The sequence below is a fragment of the Scyliorhinus torazame genome, chromosome 18, assembly GCF_047496885.1.
Source record: "Scyliorhinus torazame isolate Kashiwa2021f chromosome 18, sScyTor2.1, whole genome shotgun sequence".
Classification (NCBI taxonomy): domain Eukaryota; kingdom Metazoa; phylum Chordata; class Chondrichthyes; order Carcharhiniformes; family Scyliorhinidae; genus Scyliorhinus; species Scyliorhinus torazame.
Window position 1 is genome coordinate 60,259,880 of NC_092724.1, and position 12,239 is coordinate 60,272,118.

The following is a 12,239-nucleotide window of genomic DNA, read 5'->3' on the forward strand; positions in this document are numbered from 1 at the left end:
GTGGGTTCTGCCTCCAAATCAACACCTCCTGGTGCCTAGATGTAGCAACACTGGAGAGTTTCTGCTCCCCGGACCTAGAATACCTGACGCTAAAATGCCGCCCCTACTACCTTCCGCGGGAATTCAGCTCCGTTATCCTGACGGCAGTTTACATCCCACCCCATGCAAACATGAAAGTTGCACTGGACGAAATATTCACCACCACAAATAGCCTTGAAACGAAACATCTCGAGGCCTTGTTTATTGTAGCTGGGGACTTCAATCAGGCCAAGCTCAAGAGCGTACCACCAAGTTACCACCAACACGTCACCTGCTCCACCAGAGGCCCAAACATCCTGGCCCACTGCGACACAAATATCAAACATGCCTACCGCTCTATCGCCCACCCACACTTTGGCAAATCTGACCACAAGGCTGTGCTCCTGCTCCCGGCTTATCAGCAAGAACTGAAGCGGGAGAATCCGTCAAAGAAAGTCATGCATTGTTGGTCTGACGAATCGGATGATCTCCGACGGGACTGCTTAGAGTCAGTGGACTGGTTAGTATTTTAAAATTCTCCGACCAGCCTGAGCGAGTACGTCACTACAGTAACTGACTTCATTAGTCAGTGTGTAGAAGACTGTGTGCCAAAGAAGCAAATCCGCATGTTTCCCAACCGGAAATCCTGGATGAACAGGGATATCCACTGCTTGTTGAAGTCCAGGTAGGAAGCGTTTAAGTCAGGTGACCCTGACCTCTACAAGAAAGCCAAATATGATCTAAAGAAATCCATCAAAGATGCCAAAAGACAGTACCGGACCAAGCTCGAGTCCCAGGCTAGCCACACAGATCCCTGCCGACTATGGCAGGTCTGCAAGACATAACGGGCTCCAAGATGAAGGAATGTAAAATTTGCTGATGACAACACCGTAGTGGATCGGATTTCAAACAATGACGAGACAGAGTACAGGAATGAGATAGAGAATCTGGTGAAATGGTGCGACGACAATAATCTCTCCCTCAATGTCAACAAAACGAAGGAGATTGTCATCGACTTCAGGAAGCGTAGTGGAGAACATGCCCCTGTCTACATCAATGGGAATGAAGTCGAAAGGGTCGAGAGCTTCAAGTTTTTAGGTGTACAGATCGCCAACAGCCTGTTCTGGTCCCCCCATGCCGACACTATAGTTAAGAAAGCCCACCAACAACTCTACTTTCTCAGAAGACTAAGGAAATTTGGCATGTCAGCTACAACCCTCACCAACTTCTACAGATGCACCATAGAAAGCATTCTTTCTGGTTGTATCACAGCTTGGTATGGAACCTGCTCTGCCCAAGACCGCAGGAAACTACAAAGGTCGTGAAAGTAGCCCAGTCCATCACGCAAACCAGCCTCCCATCCATTGACTCTATCTATAATTCCCGCTGCCTCAGAATGGCAGCCAGCATAATTAAGGACCTCACGCACCCTGGACATACTCTCTTCCGCTTTCTTCCGTCAGGAAAAAGATACCAAAGTTTGAGGTCACTTACCAACCGACTCAAGAACAGCTTCTTCCCTACTGCCATCAGACTTTTGAATGGACCTACCTCGTATTAAGTTGATCTTTTCTCTACACCTTGCTATAACTGTAACATTATATTCTGCAGTCTCTCCTTCCTTTCCTATGTACGGTGTGCATTGTTTGCACAGCATGCAAGAAACAATACTTTTCACTCTATACTAATACATGTGACAATAATAAATCAAATCAAAATCACAGCTCAGGGTGCAGTTGGTCTAGAATTGACGGCAGAGTCCTGGGATTTAGAGGAGAAAGTCAGTAAGCATTCCCATTTCTGATCACAATGGAAAGTAGTTGTTACACAAAGATCAAGTTTGGTTTTGATGCTGCCCATGGTCGAATATCCTGCCCACATGAATTGTGGAGGTTCACACATCAAAAGTTGAAATTGCCATTGGTCCCAGTGTTCGGTTTTAGTCCATCACTGCGGGGAGATTAGGGCCATGGAGAGTTAATGCAGCTGGTGTGTTGAACACTGTCAACACTGTCCAATCATTTTTAAATTGTCACTTGGTTTAGTGCCGGTGAGCCCATCCCATGCTTTTTATTCAGAAAGTACAACAGACACACAAGCCCATGGTGCTGGCTGACTGACAAGAGCAAACATAACACACTTAGATATCAAAAGGAGAGAAGAATCTATTTTGACAGAAACAGGAACGAACAGTGAATTCTTTGTTATAATGAGGTGCTGTGATACTACTAATCAAGTTGGTTATTTTGGAAGGGAGAATAAAAGCACAGGGTATTATTGAAATGAAGAAAGCAATTGTACTAAGGGATTGGGGGTACTTGTGCAAGAAACAAAGAAAGTTGGCACACAGGTGCAGCAGGTAATCTGGAGGGCTAATGGAATGTTGGCCCTTATTCCAAGGGGGCTGGAGTATAAGAGCCGGGAAGTCTTGCTGCAACTGTACAAGCTGCTGGTGAGACCACGTCTGGATTACTGTGAGCAGTTCTGGTCTCCTTATTTAAGGAAAGATATTGGCTGGAATTCTCCAGCTGTTGGGATTCTTTCTTCCCGCTGGCAGCGCACCCCCATCCGTGGGTTTTCCATGGCTTCAATGGGAAATCCCATTGACAAGTGGAGGGAAGAAAGAATCCGACCACCAGTGAATGGAGCGCCACCGAAAAACATGCTGCTGGGGGGCCGCAGAATCCAGCCCCGTTATTTCATTGGACTCAGTTCAGAACAGGTTCACTAGGATAATCCGGGCCCGGTGTGGAAGGATTGCCTCATGAGCAAAGTTTAAACAGGTTGGGACTCTACTCATTGGAATTTAAAAGAATGACAAATGATCTCATTAAAAGATATAGGATTCTTAAAGGGCTTTTGACAGGGTAAATGCTGAGAGGATGTTTCCCCTCATTGGAGAGTCTAGGACCAGCAGGCATAGTCTCAGAATCAAGTGGTGCCAATTCGAGACTTAAAATGAGGAGGAATTTCTTCTCTCAGAGGTTTGCGAATCTTCAGAACACCTTGCCACAGAAAGCTTTGAGGGCAGAGTCCTTGTGTGTTGTGAATCAAGAGATATGGGGAAAGGGCAGGAAAGTGGATGTGTGGAATGTCGGATCAGCCATGATCCTATTGAATGCTGGAGCAGGATCGAGGGGCTGAATGGCCTACTCCTGTTCCTATTTTATATGGTCTTATATCAAACCTCATTCAGTAATAGTACCCACAATAACGTGGATCTAATTGATCCGCCTTCTAGACAGCTTGTACACACCAAGTCTCCAAACTCGTTCATTCCCACAGTAAACGTGTGTTTCCCCATTGAGTTCTCCAGGTTATGCTGTTCGATGTATCTCACATTGTCCTCCCATATCTTTCTCCTGTAGGTCTCTTCTTCCTGAATAAAGACATTAAGGCAGTCAGGCTGTAACATTTTCATTTTGTAAAATTATTTAAAATCCTGATGCAAAAACTGAAGTTACATTTTGCAGTCAAGTTTCTATCCTCTCATTCATATTGTAGAAGATACACTCATTCCTCTTCCCATAGACACAGAAAGGTAAAGCAGATTGAACCCGCGCTCTGAGAGATCAAAGCTTTAGGCAGTCTTTTTTCTGGGGTGCGCAGTCCTGATGACAGAGCTGGAAGTCAGCTGCATTTTTGTTTACGTGTCAGGAGCCGGCTCCTGCAGTCACACGAGATCCTCGTGTACCGCTGACCTTGTCATAATGATAGAAGCAATTTTAAAAGTTTTAATATGATGAGTATTCATGGCATACTAATGTATGACCAGCAGGAACTTGCCAAGGGACGGAAAGGCTCGACTCCTGTCATGGCTTGAGCCTGAATCTCTCTCTGCATCTCAACCTGACTGAGTCACCCCATCCAGCACGTTTCCCACCCTGACAGTGGAGTAGGAATAATTTGTTGAATAAGGTCAACATCTTTATCCCCGGACATAATGTTTTGTGACGAACAACAGAAAATTGGAAATCGAGAGGAAAGATGGATCATGCATTTCCCAGGTTAGAATTTGTCTCCTCTGGGCGGTACGGTGGCTCTGTGGTTAGTACTGCTGCCTCACAGCGCCGAGGACCCAGGTTCGATCCCAGCCCCGTGTCTGTGTGGGTCTCACCCGCACAACCAAAGGTGTGCAGGGTTGGGGGATTGGCCCCTTAATTTAAAAAAAACAATTGGGCACTTTTAAGTTAAAAAAAGATTTTGCCGCCCCATTCCATTAATTTTGTGGAGTGTTCTGATTGGTGAGTGTGATGACAATGTCGATATGTTTACAAAGAGAATGGTCATGAAGCTACTCCAGGTGTATTTATGGTTTCTATGGTAACTTCAACAGAGGCCCAGTGGAATCCAGTAAACTGATTTACACCAAAGACTGAATTTATTTCCCTTCCTTCCCTGAGGTGAGTTTGTGTTGAGGGGGAGGAGCATTTAAATGGGCAGGAGGCTGTAAGGTGGGAATACCACCTCCCCCCCCCCCCCTTTGTTCCTCTTATCCAATGAAGTTCAGGGAGTGAAGGCTCATGGGTAGCTACCCCACCACTGGCAACTGAGGTTCTAATGTGGACAATGAATGCCCGATTAGGGGCCTCCCACCACCCCTGTTGAAATCAACCCGGGCGGAGCATTTATCATGTGCCAAGCCTGAAAAGCAAACCCTGTTGGATTTTCTTTCGGGCTTCCAAGTTGGGGTCCTTCAGTACTTGACTGAGGGACCATGTGTTGCAAAGTGTGGGGGTCCAGTGAGAGCCTCAGCCATGCCCTTGCTGCCGGGTCACCACCAACTGCAGCTCAAGGCCAGCCATCACTCACTGATGGACTAGGCCTCAGGTGGGTATTTTACTGGAAACAACACCACCCCCTGGTGACTCTGCCAAGCAATGTACACCTGACAGCCTTAGGCTGACCAGCCGCTCTTGGGAGTTGGGACTTCTACCCTCGGAGTTCTTGATCCGTTGGGAGCCCTTCCACTGCCCACTAAAGTCTTGATTGGCACTTAATTCAGTGGGCCTTCCCAATAGTAGGTGATGCAGGGCACTCACTGGCTCTCCAGCCAGTGGGCGAGACCCGTGTCAGCTGCATTAAATTCTGCCCCAATCTTTGCTGTTTTATTGTGAATTCTGTCGGTCCTCTTATTAGAATCTGAGATTTAGAGAACTCCCTTAAGAACTTTAGGCTCAATATATTTTCAATTACATTCCACATACCCATTCCCCCCAACAGAGAACTCGGGCGGGATTCTCACAGCCCGGGGCGGGCCGGAGAATCCCCGCGCCACCCCGACTCCGGCATGTGATTCTCCGCAGAGTGGAGAATAGGCACCATTGGCACCGGCGTGGTTGGCGCAGCACCGGTCGGGGGCCGCTTTATGCGGCTGGCCCGCCGATTCTCGGCCCGGGATGGGCCGAGCGGCCGTCGTGAAAACGCCGAGTCCCGCCGGCGTCGTTCACACCTGCTCTCAGCCAGCGGGAACTCGGTGTGTAAGGGTCAGGGGGGGGCGACCTGTTGGGGGGTCCGACCCAGGGGGGGCCTCCGATGTGGCCTGGCCCGCGATCGGGGTCCACCGATCGACGGGCTGGCCTCTCTGGCTGGGGGCCTCCTTTCCTACACGCCGGCCCCTGTAGTCCTGCGCCATGTTGCGTCGGGGCCGGCTCGTTGAAGGAAGCCACTGCGCATGTGCGCATTGGCACTGGTGCCACTGCGCATGTGCTCATTGGCGCCGGCACCACTGCGCATTCGCAGATCCCGCGATGCCCAGTTCGCACCGGGATCAGCAGCTGGAGCGGCGTGAACCACTCCAGTGCCGTGCGGCCCTTAGTCGTGGGGTCGGCCCGTTCACGCCATCGTAAAACACGACGGCATTTACAACGGTGTGGACACTCTGCAGCGGGATTAGAGAATCCCGCCCCTCACCTCTAAACTCCAAGTGAGAATTCACAATAATTTACCAAGTGTGTGGAATCTCTTCCCCCTTCACAGTGAGCTGAATGTTTGGGTAATAATAATATCTTTTAATGTCACAAGTATGAAGTTACTATGAAACGCCCCTAGTCGCCACATTCTGGCACCTGTTCGGATAAGCTGGTTTACCGCACAGCTGGAATTGAACCCGCGCTGCTGGCCTTGTTCTGCATTACAAACTAGCTGTCCAGCCCATTGAACTAAACCAGCCCTGGGCTCCACACTAGAACAAATTCCCCTTTTACCTCGGTGTACTGCTTCTCATTTTGTGATTTCCAGCTCTTCCAGTCTTCATCCAGTTTGGAATCAAATGTGTGGCCTGAGGCTGCAACCAGAATCGACAGCAGCACACAGCCCAGAAACAGAGAGAGCTTCATGATGGACAATCTAATGGAGCAAAACCAATGGCATCAGACATGGAGCGGACAATACTCACAGATTACTGGGTAATGACGTTTTGGTAAAAATATTCTGCAAATGTACAAATATTATCTTTCTCAATCAATTGCTGTCACCTTTTTGCATTTTAGGTTCATTGAACAGATTAAAATACTTCATGGTCAGTGGACTGGAATCTTTCTGCCATTAAGTCTACTTAATTAATGTTGTTCAATTATTTTAAACTAATTATTGAAAAGAAAAGGTTCTAAAGAAAGTCTGTGAAATTAATTTAAGTTATACTGATCTGAAGAATGATCCTCATTCAGTGATAGCATTCAAGCCTCAGAGTCACTAACCTAATGGCTCAAGTAATACAGTGGTTATGTTGCGGGGTTAGTACCATCCAGAAAATGTGTCAACTTCCACTGAATGTTTGCAAATAAAAGAAGCTGCTTTCAGTAAAATAGTGGGCTCTGAATGTGATTGATGAGGGAATTAGCCAATTAAATTAATTCTGGTCAATAAGACTGGTGTGACTTCCGGGTGCGGCGATGACCAGCTAAGTCGCACGTTTCGGCAGCTCCCGTTGGAACGGACTTTTGGGCTCTTAATAGGAGCCCCAACGGCAATTTAAACGGCCAAAAATACTGTGCGGTAAACCAGAAGGGAATCCCCCCCGGACACGCATGGATAAGAGAGAGGATAGCGGCCGGATTGCGGAGGATCCTCTGGAGCAGCGGCAAGGAAGGGAAGCTCAAAGTAAGATGGCGTCGGAAGGTGGCCGTTTGTTATGGGGCCCGGACCAACAAGAGTTCCTGCGGCGCTGTGTGGAAGAGCTGAAAAAGGAGTTGAAGAAGGAGCTGTTGGCCCCGATACTACAAGCGATTGAAGGGCTAAAGGAGGAGCAGAAGACCCAAGAGCTGGAGCTTCGGGTCGTGAAGGTAAAGGCTGCTGAAAATAAAGACGAAATACAGGACCTGGTGGTGAAGGCAGAGATGCACGAGGCACAGCACAAAAGGTGTGTGGAGAGGTTGGAAGTACTGGAGAATAATTCGAGGAGGAAGAATTTAAGAGTTCTGGGTCTTCCCGAAGGCGCAGAAGGGGCGGACGTCGGGACATATGTGAGCATGATGCTTCACTCGCTAATGGGATCGGAGGCCCCGACGGGCCCCTTGGAGGTGGAGGGAGCTTATCGAGTTTTGGCGCGAAGACCGAAGGCTGGAGAAATACCCCGAGCTATAGTGTTGAGGTTTCTCCGCTACAATGACAGAGAGACGGTCCTCAGATGGACAAAGAAAACTCGGAGCTGTAGGTGGGACAACGCGGTGATCTGCGTATACCAGGATTGGAGTGCGGAGGTGGCGAGAAGGAGGGCAAGTTTTAATCGGGCTAAGCCGGTGCTTCACAAAAAGAAGATCCAGTTTGGAATGTTGCAACCGGCGAGATTGTGGGTCACACACCAAGGGAAGCACCACTACTTTGAGACGGCAGAAGAGGCGTGGACATTCATTGTGGACGAGAAGCTGGAATAATCTGGCGAGAGAAAGAACTTTTGGGACAAAGTGGTGGGGTGATTATGTGGGGCGAGGAAAAGGGGGGGGGGGTGATTTTTCAATTTGATTAATTTTGCGATCCTGTAACTTTTCTCTCTTCCCATGTTGGGGGGGGGAGTATGAGGAGCTGTGGGCGCCGGCCATTAGGGGCGGGGCCGAGTGGGAAATGCGGGCTTTGTTCCCGCGCGATGGTAATTATGGCGGGAACAGGGACGCAGGAAGGAGGGGGCCGAGGACAAGGGGGGAAGCCGAGGTCAGCCAGAGTTCGCTGACTTCTGGGAGCAAAATGGGGGGTGCAATTACGCTAGAGGGGGATCTAGTGGAGGGGGGTGAGGGGGGGTTAACTGGGTTGCTGCTGCTAAGGAGAAGGGGGAGCTGTTATGGGATGGGGTGGCTGAGGTGGGAGGGCGCCGTCGGGGGGATACACGGGTACGTGGGAACCGGGAGAGGAGCTGGGTTAAAAAAGGGGATGGCTAGTCGACAGGTGGGGGGGGGGGGTAAAGAGCCTCCCAACCCAGCTGATCACGTGGAACGTGAGAGGGCTGAATGGGCCGATTAAAAGGGCACGGGTACTCGCACACCTAAAGAAATTAAAGGCAGATGTGGTTATGTTGCAGGAGACGCATCTGAAACTGATAGACCAGGTCAGACTACGTAAAGGATGGGTGGGGCAGGCGTTTCATTCGGGTTTAGATGCGAAGAACAGGGGGGTGGCTATCTTAGTGGGGAAACGGGTACTGTTTGAGGCAAAGACCATAGTGGCGGATAGTGGGGGTAGATATGTGATGGTGAGATTGCAAGGGGAGGCGGTGGTTCTGGTGAACGTATACGCCCCGAACTGGGATGATGCAAATTTTATGAGGCGTATGTTGGGACGTATCCCGGACCTGGAGGCGGGAAAGATGGTAATGGGGGGAGACTTCAATACGGTGCTTGATCCAGGGCTGGACCGGTCGAGGTCCAGGACCGGGAGGAGGCCGGCAGCGGCCAGGGTGCTCAAGGACTTCATGGAGCAGATGGGAGGGGTAGACCCCTGGAGATTTAGTAGGCCTAGGAGTAAGGAGTTTTCATTTTTCTCCCATGTTCACAAAGTATACTCACGGATAGACTTTTTTGTCTTGGGAAGGGCACTGATTCCGAAGGTGACAGGGACGGAATATACGGCCATAGCTATTTCGGACCACGCTCCACATTGGGTAGACCTGGAGGTAGGAGAGGAAAAAGAACAGCACCCACTCTGGAGAATGGATATGGGCTTATTGGCGGATGAGGGGGTATGTTTAAGAGTGAGGGGGTGCATCGAAAGGTACTTGGAGCTTAATGACAATGGAGAGGTTCAGATGGGAGTGGTCTGGGAGGCGTAGAAGGCGGTGGTTAGAGGGGAACTGATATCCATAAGGGCGCATAATGGGAAGCAAGAGGGTAAAGAAAGGGAGCGATTGCTGAAAGAACTTTTGAGGGTGGACAGGCAATATGCGGAGGCACCGGAGGAGGGACTGTACAGGGAAAGACAAAGGCTACATGTGGAATTTGACCTGCTGACCACGGGTAAGGCAGAGGCACAGTGGAGGAGGGCACAGGGGGTACAGTACGAGTATGGAGAGAAGGCGAGTCGGCTACTGGCCCACCAATTGAGGAAGAGGGGAGCAGCGAGGGAGATAGGTGGGGTGAGAGTTGAGGAGGGAGAGATGGAACGGGGAGCGGAGAGAGTGAACGGGGTGTTCAAGGCATTTTATGAGAGGTTATATAAGGCTCAACCCCCGGAAGGGAAGGAGGGAATGATGTGTTTCTTGGATCAGCTGGAATTCCCTAAGGTGGAGGAGCAGGAGAGGGTGGGACTGGGAGCACAGATTGAGATGGAGGAGGTGGTAAAAGGGATTGGGAGCATGCAGGCGGGGAAGGCCCCGGGACCGGACGGATTCCCGGTGGAATTTTATAGGAAGTATATGGGCCTACTGGCTCCGCTTTTGACGAGAACCTTTAATGAGGCCAGGGAAAGGGGGCAGCTGCCCCCGACTATGTCGGAGGCAACGATATCGCTCCTTTTGAAGAAGGAAAAAGACCCGCTGCAGTGTGGGTCCTACAGGCCCACTTCCCGAATGTAGATGCTAAGCTCCTGGCCAAGGTGATGGCGACGAGGATAGAGGACTGTGTCCCGGGGGTGGTACACGAGGATCAAACTGGGTTCGTTAAGGGGAGACAGCTGAACACGAACATACGGAGGTTGCTAGGGGTAATGATGATGCCCCCACCAGAGGGGGAGGCGGAGATAGTGGTGGCGATGGACGCCGAGAAAGCATTCGACAGAGTGGAGTGGGATTATCTGTGGGAGGTGCTGAGGAGATTTGGTTTTGGAGAAGGGTTTATTGGATGGGTACAGCTGCTGTATAGGGCCCCGGTGGCGAGCGTGGTCACGAACAGGCAGAGGTCTGACTACTCCCGAATTCATAGAGGGACGAGGCATGGGTGTCCCCTGTCTCCGTTACTGTTTGCATTGGCGATTGAGCCCCTGGCCATAGCACTGAGGGGCTCCAGAAAGTGGAGGGGAGTACTCAGGGGAGGAGAAGAACACCGGGTATCCTTGTATGCAGATGATTTATTGCTGTATGTTGCGGACCCAGTAGAGGGGATGCCTGAGATAATGCAGACACTCAGGGAGTTTGGGGAATTTTCGGGGTACAAATTGAATATGGGTAAGAGTGAGTTGTTTGTGGTGCATCCGGGGGAGCAGAGCAGGGGAATAGATGACTTACCGCTGAGGAAGGTAACAAGAGATTTCCGGTACTTAGGGATTCAGATAGCCAGGAGTTGGGGAACCTTACATAGGCTTAATTTAACAAGATTGGTGGAACAGATGGAGGAGGATTTTAAGAGATGGGACATGGTGCCCCTGTCACTGGTGGGTAGGGTGCAGGCGGTCAAAATGGTAGTCCTCCCGAGATTCCTCTTTGTGTTTCAGTGCCTTCCGGTGATGGTCACGAAGGCTTTTTTCAAGAGAATTGAGAAAAGTGTCATGAGTTTTGTGTGGGCCGGGAAGACCCCGAGAGTGAGGAGGGGGTTCCTGCAGCGTAGCAGGAATAGGGGGGTGCTGGCACTACCAAGCCTAAGTGAATACTACTGGGCCGCCAATATCTCAATGGTGTGTAAGTGGATGGGAGAAGGGGAGGGGGCGGCGTGGAAGAGATTGGAGATGGCGTCCTGCAAGGGAACCAGCCTACAAGCAATGGTGACGGCGCCGTTGCCGTTCTCCCCGAAGAAATACACCACAAGTCCAGTGGTGGTGGCAACACTAAAAATTTGGGGGCAGTGCAGACGACATAGGGGAAGGACGGGAGCTTCGGTGCGGTCCCCGATAAGAAATAACCATAGGTTTGTCCCGGGGAGAATGGATGGGGGATTTGGAGCATGGCAGAGAGCTGGGGTTATGTAACTGAGAGATCTGTTCGTAGACGGGACGTTTGCGAGTCTGGGAGCGCTGACGGAAAAATATGGGTTGCCCCAAGGGAATGAATTTCGATACATGCAACTGAGGGCTTTTGCGAGGCAGCAGGTGAGGGAATTCCCGCAGCTCCCGATGCAGGAGATTCAAGATAGAGTGATCTCAGGGACATGGGTGGGGGATGGTGGGGTGTCGGATATATACAGGGAAATGAGGGACGAGGGGGAGATCATGGTGGATGAGCTGAAGGGGAAATGGGAAGAAGAGCTGGGGGAAGAGATTGAGGAAGGGCTGTGGGCTGATGCCCTACGTAGGGTAAACTCGTCGTCCTCGTGCGCCAGGCTAAACCTGATACATTCAAGGTTTTACACAGGGCGCATATGACCGGAGCAAGGCTCAGTAAATTTTTTGGGGTAGAGGATAGGTGTGGGAGATGCTCGAGAAGCCCAGCAAACCACACCCACATGTTGTGGTCATGTCCGGCACTGCAGGGGTTCTGGGTGGTGGTGGCAAAGGTGCTTTCGAAGGTGGTGGGGGTCCGGGTCGAGCCAGGCTGGGGGTTGGCTATATTCGGGGTTGCAGAAGAGCCGGGAGTGCAGGAGGCGAAAGAGGCTGATGTCTTGGCCTTTGCGTCCCTAGCAGCCCGGCGAAGGATATTGCTTATGTGGAAGGAAGCCAAACCCCCGGGCGTGGAGACCTGGATAAATGACATGGCAGGGTTTATAAAATTAGAACGGATAAAGTTCGCACTAAGGGGTTCGGCTCAAGGGTTCACCAGGCGGTGGCAACCATTCATTGACTACCTCGCAGAACGATAAAGGAAATGGGAAGGTAACAGCAGCAACCCAGGGGGGAGGGGGGGGGGGGGGCCCGGGCGGGTCCTCAGG

The 12,239-nt window shown here is 50.7% G+C and overlaps 1 protein-coding gene across 1 annotated transcript in view; it reads right to left on the reverse strand.

Annotated features, from left to right (window-relative positions):
* Window positions 1–9,121, reverse strand: part of LOC140395240 (procathepsin L-like) — a 48,534-nt gene extending 39,413 nt beyond the window's left edge. The window contains exons 1-3 of the mRNA XM_072482790.1: window positions 9,015–9,121; window positions 6,225–6,366; window positions 3,275–3,397 (exon numbers count right to left, since the gene is read on the reverse strand). Coding sequence (XP_072338891.1) covers window positions 3,275–3,397; window positions 6,225–6,366; window positions 9,015–9,106 — 357 coding nt within the window. The 5' untranslated portion in view covers window positions 9,107–9,121. The remainder of the gene's footprint in view (window positions 1–3,274; window positions 3,398–6,224; window positions 6,367–9,014) is intronic.
* Window positions 9,122–12,239: the final 3,118 nt, after the last annotated feature.